This window comes from Cebus imitator, unplaced genomic scaffold (assembly GCF_001604975.1).
Source record: "Cebus imitator isolate Cc_AM_T3 unplaced genomic scaffold, Cebus_imitator-1.0 Scaffold148, whole genome shotgun sequence".
Lineage (NCBI taxonomy): Eukaryota > Metazoa > Chordata > Mammalia > Primates > Cebidae > Cebus > Cebus imitator.
This window is the reverse complement of record NW_016107463.1, coordinates 528,360-544,576: the sequence shown is the minus strand read 5'-3', so window position 1 is coordinate 544,576 and position 16,217 is coordinate 528,360. Positions and strand designations below refer to the sequence as shown.

General features: G+C 43.7%; 1 protein-coding gene across 2 annotated transcripts in view; it reads right to left on the bottom strand.

The window, feature by feature from the left end:
* PITPNC1 (phosphatidylinositol transfer protein cytoplasmic 1) overlaps positions 1 to 16,217 on the bottom strand; it is a 324,051-nt gene that overhangs the window by 12,699 nt on the left and 295,135 nt on the right. For both annotated transcript variants that reach the window (XM_017542838.2, XM_017542836.2), the window contains exons 7-8: positions 13,282 to 13,437; positions 8,502 to 8,565 (exon numbers count right to left, since the gene is read on the bottom strand). In XM_017542838.2, coding sequence (XP_017398327.1) covers positions 8,502 to 8,565; positions 13,282 to 13,437 — 220 coding nt within the window. The remainder of the gene's footprint in view (positions 1 to 8,501; positions 8,566 to 13,281; positions 13,438 to 16,217) is intronic.

Genomic DNA, 16,217 nt, shown 5'->3' with positions numbered 1-16,217 from the left:
TTTAGTAGAGACGGGGTTTCACCATGTTGACCAGGATGGTCTCGATCTCTTGACCTCGTGATCCACCCGCCTCAGCCTCCCAAAGTGCTGGGATTACAGGCTTGAGCCACCACGCCCGGCCACTTTCCAGAATTTCTGAAACATAATTCCCTGTTGTTGTTTTTTAAGACAGAGTGTCACTCTGTTGCCCAGGCTAGAGTGCACTGGTATAATCTCAGCTCACTGCAACCTCCGCCTCCTAGGTTCAAGGGATTCTCCCGCTGGAGCCTCCCGAGTAGCTGGGATTACTGGTGTGCGTCACCATGCCTGGGTAATTTGTGTATTTTCAGTAGAGATGGGGTGTCACCATGTTGGTCAGGCTGGTCTTGAACTCCTGACCTCAAGTGATCTGCCTGCCTTGGCCTCCCAAAGTGCTGGGATTACAGGTGTGAGCCACCAACGTGCCCAGCCCTCCCTTATTATTTTTTTAAAGAAAGAGTTAAAAAACTAAATTTCAGAAAATTCTATAAAAGAAAATCTCCCAATTTGGCCACATAGGAATGAACATTCCTCGTAGAGTTGCTCTCTAAAAGATGGTGATAATTCGGTCCCTGCTGTGCTGAAGCAAAATATGTTTGTCTAAATCCTGAAATATCCTTACAGACTATAAATGTGTATGAACATGATGTAAATATTTTCAGTATTTCTCAGTAATTTATGGAAATCCTAATCAAGGGAAAATGCTGCAGTTCAGGTTAGCTGGTGAAATGCACTGTCCAGCTTTTGCAACATATGTGACCTCAAAATCCATATAGAAATCAATGTTTTAGGAAATTCAATTACATGTGCCCAAGGACAGGGTATACAGTAATGATGATTCATGTTCATTACTGATTGATTTTCAACGATCAGAGTGAATTCTAACAATTTAGGTTCAGACTTCTTTGCTTCCAGCAAACAAATGTTTATATGTATCAAACTCTTAATTAAAGGAAGCCTATGTCAATTATTCTGCAAATACATTGGTAAACAATCAGCCCTTAACTTATAGATTGTGAAAGGTCATAATTTACTCTTCCTAAATAAGGTTTCCTGCATAAAGACTCCTTAAGCCAGCAATACAGGGATAATTGCCTAATTTAAGAGAATGTTGGAACTGGTTGAGTATTTCTTCTGATAAAGAAAGTACATCCTAATATCTTTGAGACTTTGCTATCGGAGGTTGAACAGCCTTGGGAAGTATTTCTGGGGCTACAAATGCCCTGCTCACTGTATTTCAGTGGGACATTTCCTTTCCTTGCCCTCTGGAGAGGCTGTTTCTTTCCTTCTCTTTTGTGCTCTCTTTCAGGTGAGGCGAGAACAGATCCCAGACTCCTATCTCAGGATGTGAGGTCATATTGAGTGGGGCCTGAGTAGAACGTTCTTCTCTACCGGTGATGGGCTGAGGCCAAAATCTCCTCCTCAACCATCAGCTCCACTTTGGCAAAGAGGCTCTGTTCTCCGGGGATTTGTTAATTGATAATTGTGTTAGTAAACATTTACACTGAGACTAATTTTTAGCTTTTATGAACACCACCACACAGAATAGCTTTGTACACGTTGTACATGTATTCATGAGCACATTTATATTTCTTTTTCTTTTCTTTTCTTTTTGAGACAGAGTTTCACTTTTGTAGCCCAGGCTGGAGTACAATGGTGTGATCTTGGCTCACTGCAACCTCTGCCTCCAGGGTTCAAGTGATTCTCCTGACCCAGCCTCCCAAGTAGCTGGGATTCCAGGTGCCTGCCACCACGCCTGGCTAATTTTTTATATTTTTAGTAGAGACAGTTTCACCATCTTGGCCAGGCTGGTCTTGAACTCCTGAACTCAGGTGATCCACCTGCCTCAGCCTCCCAAAATGCTAGGATTACAGGTGTGAGCCACAGCGCCAGGCCTCTTTTTTTCTTTTCTGAGACAGAGTCTCATTCTGTTTCCCAGGCTGGAGTGCAGTGGTGCCATCTCAGCTCACTGCAACCTCTGCCTCTGGGTTCAAGTGATTCTCCTGTCTCACCCTTCCGAGTAGCTGGGATTACAGGCACGTGCCTCCACGCCCAGCTAACTTTTTGGTATTTTTAGTAGAGATGGGGTTTCTCCATTTTGGCCAGGCTGGTCTCGAATTCCTGGCCTCAAGTGATCTGCCCACCTTGGCCTCCCAAAGTGCTGGGATTATCAGTGTGAACCACTGTCCCTGGCCTCATGTGTATTCCAGAATAAAATTCTGGAAGTGGATTGGCTGGGTTATGGGTTGTTTGTGCTTATCATTTCTATGGTATATTTTATTAAATCAGATTATCATTTTATATTGAAAACTGGATACAATCACTCTTACATTTTTGCTATCAGACAGGCAAATGGCCTAGCTTCTTGTTTTTCTCATTACATTTCTTGTGATTAGTAGGAAGTTTATTGGCCGTTTGCATTTCTTCTTCTATGATTTACTTATTCATGTCCTTTAACATTTTCCTGTTGAGTTTTTGGATTTTTTTTTTTTTCTTTTTTTTTTAGGCTTTTACTCTGTCACCTAGGCTGCAGTGCAGTGGTGTGGCGAGGATTCACTGTAGCCTTGACATCCCAGACTCAAGTGATCCTTCCACTTCAGCCTCCCAAGCAGCTGGACCTACAGGCACACGATCATGTCCAGCGAATTTTTAAATTTTTTGTAGAGATAGAGTCTCCTTATGTTGCCAGCGCTGGTCTCAAACTCCTGGGCTCGAGTGATCCTCCTACCTTGGCCTCCCAAAGTGCTGAGATTACAGGTGTGAGCTACCATACCTGGTCAATTTTTCAATGTATTGGACCTCTTTATATATTGTAGATTGTATTCCTGTTGACGACATATGGTGCAAATGTTTTCCCCTAGTCTTTTAGCTTCGTCTATGGTGGCAATTTTCTTTTGATCATTGTATTTTTAAAGAAAGGAGGTTGATTTCACAGGAAGTGGAGGCAAGATCATATGAAAAGGCCTTTAGGATGGAGGTCAGTTGAACATACGTGAAAACTACGAATGCCCCTGAACAAAGCATCTACAAGCGTGCATTTTCCTTCATTGTACCACACAGTTGCAGCAGCAAAATTTTAAAAAGGGGAGTCTTATGTTCTAACTCAATGACCTGTGCAATGGCACATCATATTTTATTTCCCCCTACAAACATTTCCCTTCGCTTTCAGGCTCCTTCACCAAAACAGAAGTCGCTTTTACATCGTTCTAAGGCAAAATCAAAGTCTTGAACAAGTAGTTGAGGCAGGGAGGCTCCAGAAATCGTAAATAAGAATGGACACTCATTTGGCTCCAGCAAAATGGTGGCCATCCTTTGAAAAAAGCCATTTTTTAAACCTTTTAAAATGATTATAAATTCAATACATGCTTCTTTCAAAAAGCTTAGGGAGACTCAATTTTTTTGCAGCGAAAGTAGCCAATCCTCAAGGCATGGTGTACACCTTTTCTACATAATTGAGACCAGTAAGATTTAGAGCTGTAATCTATAGTTGTGAATTTTCTTTTTTTGGAGATGCAGTTTCACTCTTGTCGCCCAAGCTGGAGTGCAATGGCGCGATCTCAGCTCACTGCAACCTCTGCCTCCTGGGTTCAAGTGATTCTCCTGCCTCAGCCTCCTGAGTAGCTGGGGCTACAGGTGTCTACCATCATGCTGGATAGTTTTTGTATTTTCAGTAGAGATGGAGTTTCGCTACGTTGGCCAGGCTGGTCTTCAACTCCTGACCTCAGGTGATCTGCCTGCGTTGGCCTCCCAAAGCGGTGGGATTACAGGCGTGAGCCACCATGCCTGGTCTTATAGTTGTGACTTTTTTTTTTTTTTTTTCCCTGTAGTTTTTAATTGGGAGCAGGGAGTAGGCAGGGGAAGGGTTCACAGGTTCCTCTGAAAATCTGATGGAAAGTTATAGATTCTCTCCCCAGCTAAACGAATATAAGCACACATACACATAAAATGTTGCACTGGAAAATGCTGGCTTGGTGAACTCAACCAGCGAATGCAACCCCTAGCAGGCTTATTTCTCCACCTTAATCTTGCTTCACTCATTGTTAGACCTGCTCTAGGGACTCCAGGCAGATTTCTAAGTCACTTTTATGAGGCAGTGTCATCTACGCCAGCCAGAACTCACCCTCCCTCATACTTTTTGGTTCGAGTCAGGTTTTCAAAGACATTCGTGAGGTTCAACTCAATCACAGGCTCCTTCTGGCAATGTTCTGTGTTCCTTTCTCAAAACACTGTGAGATTTGTAAAGCAAAACCATGCCTCTGTGAGGCTGGGCTGCCTATTTTTATCCACCTTCCCTCTTACCCCATCTCCTGAAATATGTTGTTGTTATTTCTCTGATTAGTGTTCTAGTCATGCAGAGAGACCCAGGGCTCGTGGATAAAGACCAATCAGGGCTTTGAAAGACACACTCAACTCCTCCAACATGGAAATGATTACACTTTACAATGAACATGAGCAGAATCAAATCTCTTTAGGGAAACAGTTTCATGACAGCCAAATGCTGAAACTCAGAAGAGATACAAAATTAATCCTTGGCTGACAAATGATCACTACCCTCAACAATGTCCTTTTTTTCTTGCCTCTTAATTAAGCACTGGAGGTGGTGAGTCTAATTAGAGAGAAAGACATCTAGGGCTGCCCATGCGTCAGCGTGTACAGTTTGTGCACCGTATGAACACACAGCAGAGGACGCCAATGGGGCTAAAATTCAGCCCCAAGTCCAGAACACCTGCTGAGTCTGCCCAGAAGGGGCATCTTTTTCTAATTCATCTGACTAAAGGTGAGCTTTTTTCTAATTCTCAGAAGGAATCAGAGTTGTAAGAATTTGGGTTCCTGCAATCATCTTTTTACTTAGTTTTTGTTTTTTAGAGACAAAGACTTGCTCTGTTGCCCAGATTGGAGTGTGGTTGATCCTGTAGAGAGCTATGATTCTCTAGTTAACCTATTTGGATTGAATGAATTAAGCTGTCCTTACAGCCCAATGTCTTAGTCTGGTTTACAGCCCATGCTATACGCCAGTGGTTTTTAAACGAGCCAGCAACACAACCATCTGGAGGGTTTGTTAAAACAATTTCTGGGCTAGACCCTCAGAGTTTCTGAGTCAGTAGGTTTGGGGAGGGGCCTGAGAATACGCATTTCTAACAAGCACCCAAGGGATGGTGATGTTGCCGGTCCAGGGACCTTACTTTGAGAACCAGTGCTAGAAGCTATAGCTATAGGCAAGGATTTATTTTGGACCTTTTCCACGTTTACTAATGAGAGCCTCACTGAGCCTGTCCAGATCAAATGAAAATAAGCCACTTCAGGTACCCCAAAATGGGGTGGAAAGATAATGCTGGTGGGCGCTTAGCCTGGGTACCAGTGGCACACGTGGCCCACCGTTCCCAGAATTACTTTGAATACAGGACTGAGAAGGCACTCTGTGGGCAGGAGCCATTTCCATTCATTTGATTCACTCAGTGTCTGCATCTATGTGATGAAGGAGCCACTGTTCGCCTGGTCAGCAGCTCAGCTGTGGGTGCTGATCCTTGCAGTAGCTTACATGAAATTAGTGGTGTAGTTCTCAGACCCTTGCTGAGTGAAAAGGCGGCTTGTTTTGGTTGGGGTTGTGTCAGTGTATGCAGGGGGAGAGCCGCTATGGGGAGTGCAAGGCTTCCTAACGATCCACATTCACTAAGCCCACACTGTTTTGTGCTCAGGTAAGGAAAAGGCTTTTTGCACAATAGACTCCTTAGTTGTTAAATGCCTCTACTTCACGCATCCTAAGTAAGTAAATGTTCTCGTGGAGATCTCCTGTCTCCTTTGATACATTATTCTAGCTTTGGGCTCCCATTATAATCTGAGAATTCTTTCTTTTTCTTAAGAGATGTAGTCTTGCTCGGTCACCCAAGCTAGAGCACAGTGGTGCGATCATAGCTCACTGCAGCCTCCAGCTCCTGGGCTCAAGTGATCTTTTCACCTCAGTCTCCTGAGTAGCTAAGACTATAGGCATGCACCTGGCTAATTTTATTTATTTATTTTGTAGAGATGAGGTCTTGCTATGTTGCCCATGCTGGTCTCAAATTCCTGGGCTCGAGTGATTCTCCATCTTAGGCCTCCCAAAGTGCTGGGATTACAGGCTACCATGCCTAGAATAATTTTTTTTTTTCCAATTTTTATTAGAAGTCCCTAAGTCTTTTCCTTGCCCTAGGCTCAGCTGAGATGGAAAAGTCAGGCTCCATCCCCTTCCTGGCCTTTCATTTAGTAGGTACCTACCCATATTGGGTTTTCTTCCTATATCCTCTCTCTAATCAAAGCCTCTTTACTACTCTGTCTTCTTGATCAGAGCCTGGCTATTCTTTTAGCTGAAAAGTCTTCAGTCTTCTTTGGCATTCTGGCAACAGAGAGTGCCCTGTCTGTTGATTTTCAAAGTAGCAGATTTGTGGCCCTTCAGGTGCCTCTCCTTTTGCTAAACTTCTAATCATTTTGCACCTATGATTCTTTGTTTTTTTTTGAGAGGGAGTTTTGCTCTTGTTGCCCAAGCTGAAGTGCAATGGCGCGATCTCGGCTCACTGCAACCTCCGCCTCCTGGGTTCAAGCGATTCCCCTGCCTCAGCCTCCCGAGTAGCTGGGATTACAGGCATGTGCCACCACACCAGCTAATTTTTTTATATTTTTAGTAGAGATGGGGTTTTACCATGTTGGCCAGGCTGGTCTTGAACTCCTGACCTCAGCTGATTTCATGTAACTCGGCCTCCCAAAGTGCTGGGATTACAGGAGTGAGCCACGGTGCCCAGCCACACCTATAAGTCTTTAAATATCCTTTTGATATTCCCTTAGTGTTGGTAGCAAGGAAACCATGAGCTCTGAGGAGCACAAGTTGGGAGAGACCAGAAGTTCTTATCCTTTTTTGGGGTCTGTGCTTCCTCTGAGAATCGAAGAAAAGCTCCCCAGAAAAAAACAACCAGAAAGATTTATTTAAGGCTCAGAGGAAGTAATCACAGGAGACTCTCCTGCCTGCCTCACAAAAGACAACTAGAAATAGACAGGTCTCTGGGAGACTTCATGACAATGTGGCAAGCCAGTGCTTTTGCGGCATGAGCGCGGCATTCTGTGGGTGTGTGATAAGAGAGCGTAAATGATCTGCATTTGGACAAACCCAGGAAGGTGCATTTGCTCTTCAGAGGTGCAGATCTGGGAAAACTGCAAAAGGAAACAAAAAAACAAAAAACAACAACAACAAAAAAGAAAAGCCTGTAGTTTATAGAACCACGCCTTTTAAATGTGGCTCAGAAATAGCTAACAATATTAATCATAATCACTGTCTTGCCCCTTCCATGCAACGTGTCCTTTTACTTTGGTACCTTCTGCTAAGGGAAGGGAGGGAGTTGGTGGAACAATGACAGAAAAGGACCAAAATGCAATCTAGGTTATACTCAGAATAAATTTAATGTGACTTAGGAAAAGGCCAAGGAGGAGGGCATTTCATTAGACAATCGACCTGAAAATCAGATCTAACCTAAGCCACCAGTGGGGCGTGTTCCTTTCTATTTATAGCCAAGGACAGTAGCCATCTGATGACTGATTCTGGGAGTGCAGAAAATTCATGTGGACAAGACAAGACTGCTGAGGACTTGGGAAGAACGGTCCATCCATCATGAATGAAGCTAACCTTGTTTTCATTTGCTGGAAATGTGTAGAACTTGTTTAACTCTTCCCAGATCATGAACAAAAAAGCCAGAACAGGCCGGGTGCGGTGGCTCATGCCTGTAATCCCAGCACTTTGGGGACTGAGGTGGGAGGATCACCTGAGGTTGGGAATTTAAGACCAGCCTGACCAACATGGAGAGACCCCCGTCTCTACTAAAAATACAAAATTAGCCAGGTGTGGTGGCCATGCATGTATTCCTAGCTACTTGGGAGGCTGAGGCAGGAGAATCACTTGGACCTAGGAGGTGGAGGTTGCAGGGAGCCAAGATTGCACCATTGCACTCCAGCCTGGGCAACAAGAGTGAAACTCAATCTCAAAAAAAAAAAAAAGCCAGAACAATAGTTTCAATTAGGATGAACGGGGCACCTATGCCTCTGTCTGCCCTTGAATTCTTGCATAACCTGTATATATTTGGTGAGGGATAGTTTCAAGTGTTCTCTGAATCAAAGGACTGCTTTTACTTGACAGGATGCTTCAGAGAGCTTTGATCTTGAAGTTAGGGATAAATTAGGATGGGTTTGAAACCCATCTAACAGAGAATGATGGAGCCATGCGTATCAACTATGTAAGCATCAAACATCCTGAGGTTCCTACTTAGTCAATAATTCTGTGGTTATTTTAGAGCAAGCTTCTATAATTACATCTTCATTATGCCTGGCAGACAGGGCTATTTCCAACACAGGAAGCAGTGGCCTTGCCTTTGTTGTTGTCCTTCTAGGTAGCTGAAGCCAAATGGACAGAAAGCCCAAGTCAACATGAAGTTGTTCTACAAGTTACTTTGGAGAAATTGACTTACCATACCACTCATCAACCCATGCAAAAGCCTGTCTATGTCCAATCAGCAGAATGTCTCGGACCACCTAAAAAGTAAAAGAAGGAGATTGAAATAATAGAATCTGTGATGAAAACTACCTGGAAGACAGGGTTGTTACCAATTCTGGGAATCTTGGTGATTACAGAGTTTCTCAATCCCTCTGTCCGTAGGTGATGACAATTACAGGCTGCCTGTAGGTCCTACAGTGCTCGCACACCTCCAGCCCTTCCCAGGCTGTACGTACACTTGCAGTATATTCATCTTCTTGTCTTATTTGAGAGTAGGGCTGGGTGTGTGTACAAACTAATGACAAATACTTGGCAGTCACACAGCAGTGATACAAATAAATCTCTAGGTTAATTACCTTGAAGTTTTTCTCTCCATTTATCTGTAACTAAAACAGCATCTATTTTTCATCTATGGGAGGGTGTGTCTCACCGGTGCCAGGAGGTCATACATGTTGGAAACCTCGAACACTTTTCTAGGCAGCAAGTCCCTTCTAAGTAAAGAGAACTTAACACTCCCTCTTCTCTGATGACATATCCTAAATATTCTTTTTAATTTTTTTTTGAGACAGAGGTGCAATCTCAACTCATAGCAACCTCCGCCTCTTAGGTTTAAGCGATGCTTGTGTTTCGGCCTCCTGAGTAGCTGGGACCACAGGTGTGCACCACCATGCCTGGTTAATTTTGTATTTGTAGAACAGACAAGGTTTTGCCATGCTGTCCAGGCTGGTCTCGAACTCCTGTCCTCAAGCAATTCAACTGACTCGGCCTCCTGAAGTGCTGAGATTATAGATGTGAACCACCTCACCCAGCCTGATTCAATTTTTGGGTTGTACATTGAAAAATAACGTAGAGCATAATTGGATTGTAACATAAAGGATAAATGCTGGAGGGGATGATATCCCATGCCTCACGCTGTGCTTATTTCACATTGCATGCCTTATGAAAATATCTCATGTACCCCCTAAATATATACACCTACTATGTACCCACAAAAATTATTTTAAAAATAAATATTGATTCAGCTTTTAAACAAAAATAAACGAAGGTGTGATATTTACAAGATAAGTAAATATCCTTTTAGGTTTGACTTTCAGGTAATAGAAGGGGGGAAAAAAAGGCAGTTTATTTTAACTACCATTGAAAGGATAAAAAAAGAGACCTGAACTAGAATAGAACATAATGGAATGATAAGCTTGATTGGAGACAAAAGAAATGAAATTGTTTCTTATGGTAACACGTAATGGCGACAGAAGGCTAAAGAAAATAACATATACTATTTATGTGTGTGTGTGTGTGCGTGTGTGTGTGTGTGTGTGTGTTACTGTTCATGTGTTTTAGTTCATGGTATTAATTTCCATCCTGTAAATATGTCTTTTTACATTTCTTGGATACTCACAGTCCCTCCAACATTCCTTTCTTCCTTCCAAACAAATCCAGTGATTGTCAAAAACCTCCGTGGAAGGTTCAAGCATGTTTCAATAAATGGAGGATTCTAATTTGGTGAATTTGCAGAAACAAGGAAAGCATTTACAATGAAGTGTTTATTACTCCAGGCCCCTGGATATCTAGTGAGGCTTTTATGACTTGGAAATAGGAAACACATAATGAATACAAGAAACAACACGCAGCCATACACACTTGAGTGCTGAGTGTGTCAAATTCATGGAAATCAAAAGAACAGCATTGAGGCATCAGTAAATGTACCCTATTACACGAAGCACAACACAGCTGTCGACTGGAAACAAGAATTCAATAACGTGCTAATGGCTCGCGTTCGAACATTTTTTCCCCCTTAACTGTGAATAGATTCTTAAAAAAACAAAGGTGTTCAGAGAAAGGCACCCCTGGCACCTTCAACCCATGCAAATGCTAGCCTCAGATACTCATTAGCGACTCACGTGCCAGAGCAGGTGTGTTTCTGGAGTGTCGATAACATTTCATTATATTTGGAAAGGGCAAGGCATCAATCTCACAGGTATTTTCAAGAAATAGATTCTCAAAGCTAGCCTGAGTCATCTGTGAGAAGAGAAACACAATGGGCCCTGGGGCAATCTAAATATACCCTTTTAAATTTTAATTACTATTATTTTTTGAGATGGAGTCTTGCTCTGTCACCCAGGCTGGAGTGCAGTGGCGTGACCTTGGCTCACTGCAACCTCTGCCTCCCAGGTTCAAGCGATTCTCTTGCTTCAGCCTCCCGAGTAGCTGGGACTACAGGTGCTCACCACCATGCCCGACTAATTTTTGTATTTTTAGTAGAGACAGGGTTTCACCATGTTGGCCAGGCTGATCTTGAACTCCTGACCTCAAGTGATCTGCCTGCCTCAGCTTTTCAAAGTGCTGGGATTACAGGTGTGAACTGCACCCAGCCTTATTTTTCTTTTGTATTATTCTCTTTTTAACTGACACCTCTGCCTTTGATAAATATGCTTTGTGAGTGGAAATAAAGCACACTATGAGGCTGGGCGCGGTGGCTCATGCCTGTAATACCAGCACTTTGAGAGGCCAAGGTGGGCAGATCACCTGAGGTCAGGAGTTCGAGACTAGTCTGGCTAACATGGTGAAACCCCATCTCTACTAATAATACAAAAATTATCCAGGTGTGGTAGTATACAACTTTGCCTTGGCTACTCAGGAGGTTGAGGCACAAAAACTGCTTGAACCTGGGAGGCAGAGGTTATAATGAGCTGAGATCGCATCATGGCACTCCAGCCTTGGCGACAGATTGAGACTCCGTCTGAAAAAACCAAACCAAAACAAAAAAGCACTATGATAGTGGCCCTAGTAAGAGGAGGTCTTTTCACCCTAAAAAGCCATACACAAAAAGGGATGCTGTGGGAAACCAAGGAAGATACTGCCTTAGATAGACACAGAGCCAAGGCTGGAAAACATTTACTTTGGGAGCTGCAACTGACTTCCTGGGCAATAATCAGGACACAGAAGGAAAACAGCAGATCCTTCGGCTTGATTTTTACGCATCACATTTCATTCTGGCTCCTGGCTGTCCGAACGGGTTCTGGAGCACAGGAGAGGAGCAGGATACTTCTCTGTTGAAGAAGACACCCAGGCTCTCAAGTTTGTGCCAGAGTCTGCCATTGCTGTGAGCCTGAGTTATGAGGGTTCAAGAGACTGGCAATTTAGTTCTTGGATCTAAATTCCAGAATTAAACTTTTTATTGTCAATTGGCCCCAATCTCAATACACAAATCCCTCTAAGTAATGAAAAGCTCAGTCCATTAAGGTTAAATTCCAGTGACTCCAAAATAATTTTGGAAAGCTACTCTTTATCAGTTTTTGAGTGGAAAAATAAACAGATAACCAGCCTATCTGGAATGTAGAGACAATTTGGGTAGTATTTATTCTTTTGAAAATGAGAGCAGCTACAAAGGGCAATGCTCAACACTGCAGTTCCCATTTTTTTCTCCCATGAGGGACAGAGTCATGTTAGAAACCCTGAGAAAATATAAATAATCACCAAGTGGGTTTCTGCTACAAAATTAGCATGTTTAGCCATAGTGGGTATATAATTGAAATCTACATCCCGAGGCTGTTAACAATTCTTTGGTAACCTTATTATTATTATTATTTGAGACAGAGTCTTGCTCCATCACCAGGCGCCAGGCTGGAGTGCAGTGGCGCGATCTTGGCTCACTGCAATCTCCGCTTCCTGGGTTCAAGCAATTCTCCTGCCTCAGCCTCCCGAGTAGCTGGGACTACAGGTGTGTGCCACCAAGCCCAGCTAATTTTTGTATTTTAGGTAGAGACAAAGTTTTACCATGTTGTCCGGGATGGTCTCGATCTCTTGACCTCGTGATCTGCCTGCCTCGGCCTCCTAAAGTGCTGGGATTACAGGCGTGTATTGTCATTATTTTTGAGATGGAGTCTTGCTCTGTCACCCAGGCTGGAGTGCAGTAGCACAATCTCGGCTTACTACAACCTTTGCCTCCCAGGCTCAAGCAATTCTCCTGTTTCAGCCTCCTGAGTAGCTGGGATTACAGGCACGTGCCATCATGCCTGGTTAATTTTTTTGTATTTTTAATAGAGACAGGATTTCACCATGTTGGCCAGGCTGGCCTCGAACTCCTGACCTAAGCGATCCACCCATCTCAGCCTTCCAGAGGACTGGGATTATAGGCGTGAGCCACCGCGCCTGGCCACTTTGGTAACAGAGTTATTAAAGAAGCAGAAATGCTGAGGTATACTGTCCAATGGGACTGTTGGGATTTCTTGTTCTGTCTCTGGGGCATCTTCTGCTTTAGGTGCCTACATTTGCAGATCTTTTGAGTGGCAATTAACTTTAGGGGCTGTGTTCACAGGTAAGCCCTTTTTTATATTTTTGAGACAAAATTTCTCTCTTATCACCCAGGCTGGAGTGAAACGGCGTGATCTCGGCTCACTGCAACCTCTGCCTCCCAGGTTCAAGCAATTCTCCTGCCTTAGCCTCCTGAGTAGCTGGGTTACAGGCACCCACCACCATGCCCAGCTAATGTCTTGTATTTTTAGTAGAGATGGGGTTTCACCACATTTGCCAGGCTGGTTTCAAACTCTCGGCCTCAAGTTATCCACCCGCCTTGGCCTCTCAAAGTGCTGGGATTACAGGCATGAGCCACTGCCACTGGCTCAAACAGTGTTTTTGAGATGCAGTGTCGAGATGTTGGAGTAGTACTTGTGTATCTTGTGTGTATCATGCACTCCAACTTGGCAATATAGACAGTTACCTTGTCATAGCCCAGGAACTGCTGTTGGACCTCTTACCTTGTGTACAAATTGTTCCACTCTGGTCTGAAGCCCCCAGACCTCAAATTTCACAGTCACCAGCTTGTAGGAGCACATGATGGGCTGATGACTGTCTCTCCAGCCTTCCCTCAACTGTCCCCGTCCTGTCTTCTCTGACTTGAAGTGCTTAGGATCCTAGAAAAAAAAAATAAAATAAATTGACATATTAAAAGTTTGACCATTGATAGTAAATGTCAGGAATGAGTATTAAATACACAGAGACAGAAAGTAGATTAGTAGTTGACAAGGGTTGAGGAAAGGAAGGGATGTAGAATGATTATGGATGGATATAACATTTCCTCTTGGAGTGATGAAATGTTCTGGTATTAGACAGTGGTGATAGTTGCAGAACCTTGTACACATACTAAAAACCACTGATTTGCACATTTATTTAAAAGGGTGAATTATACTGTGTCTCAATTTTTTCTTTTCTTTCTTTGTAGAGATGGGTCTGAGTATGTTGCCAGGCTGGTCTCCAATTTCTCACCTCAAGTGATCCTCCTACCTTGGCCTCCCAGAGTACTGGGATTACAGGTGTGAACCACCATGTCTTCTGGCCTCACAACAGCTTTAAATACAGTAGGCAAAAACTGGAAACAGTCCAAATGTTTATCACCGAGAAACCAGATAGCTACATTTCGTCTAGGTGCCCAATGGAATACTACACAGCAATGAAAAAGAACAAAAGGCAGATGCATGCAAAAACATGTACAACTCTCACTGATGCTATGTTAGGTAGAAGTAGCCAAATGCAATAGCATACACATTGTATGATTCATATTGAAGTTCAAGAACAAGCAAAACTTTAATGTATGGTGATAAAAGACAAGCAGTAATCTCTGGGGAGTGGAGGTTTGGTGCAAAGGGACACGAAGGAAACTTCTGGGATGCTTATATGTTGATCTGGATGTAACATGCATACATTCACTGAGTTTTGCACTTAAGATTTGTGTTATGCTTCCATTACAAGACTGAAAAAGACAGGGAAAAGGGTTTTTTTTTGTTGTTGTTTTTGAGACTGAGTCTCACTCTCACCCAGGCTGGAGTGCAGTGGCTTGATCTCAGCTCACCCCAACCTCCGTCTCCTGGGTTCAAGTGATTCTCCTGCCTCAGCCTCCTGAGTAGCTGGGATTATAGGCACCTGCCACATGCCCAGCTAATTTTTGTTCGGCATCTTTTCCGGACCAGCCTCCCAATGCCACACCTCTCTTGTGAGCCTTAAGAAGCTCCTGCTGGCTCCATTCTCCAAAGCCCCAGGATTCTGGAACCCCCTAGGTAGGCACTGGTTCCCCTTTCTGAAGTTCCTTCTCCCCCACCAACTCCTCCACTCTGCCCGATTCTCCTTTCCATGCTTCAAGACTTAACTCAAGACTTACTGCAGTGGCTTACACCTTTAATCCCAGCACTTTGTGAGGCCAAGGTGGGAGGATTGCTTGAGGCCAGGAGTTCAAGGCCAGCCTGGCCAACATAGCAAGACCCCAGCTGTATTCAAACAAACAAACAGAAAAACACTTGAACAGGCATGATGGCTCAGGCCTGTAATCCCAGCACTTTGGGAGGCTAAGGTGGGTGGATCATTTGAGATTAGGAGTTTGAGATCAGCCTGGGTAACACGGTGAAAGCCTGTCTCTACTAAAAATACAAACAAATTAGCTGGGTGTGGTGATGCGTGCCTGTAATCCCAGCTACTAGGGAGGCTGAGGCAAGAGAATCACTTGAATCCAGAAAACGGACGTTGCAGTGAGCCGCGACTATGCCACTGCACACCAGCTGGGGTAACAGAGAGACTCTGTCTCAAAAAAAAAAGTTCAGTGTCACCCCTCCAGGAACCCTTTCCTAGGTGGCTCAGAATGAGGGCTCCTCCTTTATGCTTCTGAAGCCTCCCCTGTCTCGGGTCTGGTACATCACAGATGTTCAGAAACTGGAACTCTCTCATACATTGTGACAGAAATATAAATAGTGTGGCCACTTTGAAAAACATTTCAGCAGCTCATCAAGAGATTAAACATAGGGCTACCATTTAACCTAGCAATTCCACTCCTAGATATCTGCCTAAGAGACTTGAAAACACATATCTACACAAAAACATGTATGCAGGCTGGGTGCAGTGGCTCCTGCCTGTAATCCTAGCACTTTGGGAGGCTGTGACAGGTGAATCACTTGAGTCCAGGAGTTTGAGACCAGCTTAGTGATGCAAAGCGTTTTTTTCTGCCCACCTTGACCTCCCAAAGTGCTGGGATTACAGGTGTGAGCCACCGTGCCCAGCCATGAAGTCTTCTTAAAAGAAGATATACAGGTCACCAACAAACATGGAAAAATGCTTAGTATCACTAATCATCAGATAAATGCAAATCAAAACCACAATTAGATATCATCTCACACCAGCCAGAACATCTATCATTAAAAGTCAAAAACAATAGATGCTGGTGAGGCCATGGAGAAAACAAAATGCTTATATACTGTAGGTGGGAATGTAAATTTGTCCACACTGTGGAAAGCAGTCTGGAGATTTCTCAGATAACTTAAAACAGAGTTACTCAGCAACTACATTACTGATGAATAAATACAGAATAGATGGTATATCCATACAGTGAAATATTATTATGCCATAAGAAGAAATGAGGCCAGGCACAGTGGCTCACAACTGTAATCTCCAGAATTCTGGGAGGTTGAGAGGGGTGGATCACCTGAGGTCAGGAGTTCAAGACCAGCCTGACCAATATGGTGAAACCCCATCTTTACTAAAAATACAAAAACTGAGCTGGGTGTGGTGGCACGCACCTGTAGTTCCAGCTAGTTGGGAGGCTAAGACAGGAGAATTGCCTGAACCCGGGAGGTGGAGGTTGCAGTGAGCCGAGATCGTACCATTGCACTCCAGCCTGGGTGACAGAGCAAGGCTCCATCTCAAAAAAAAA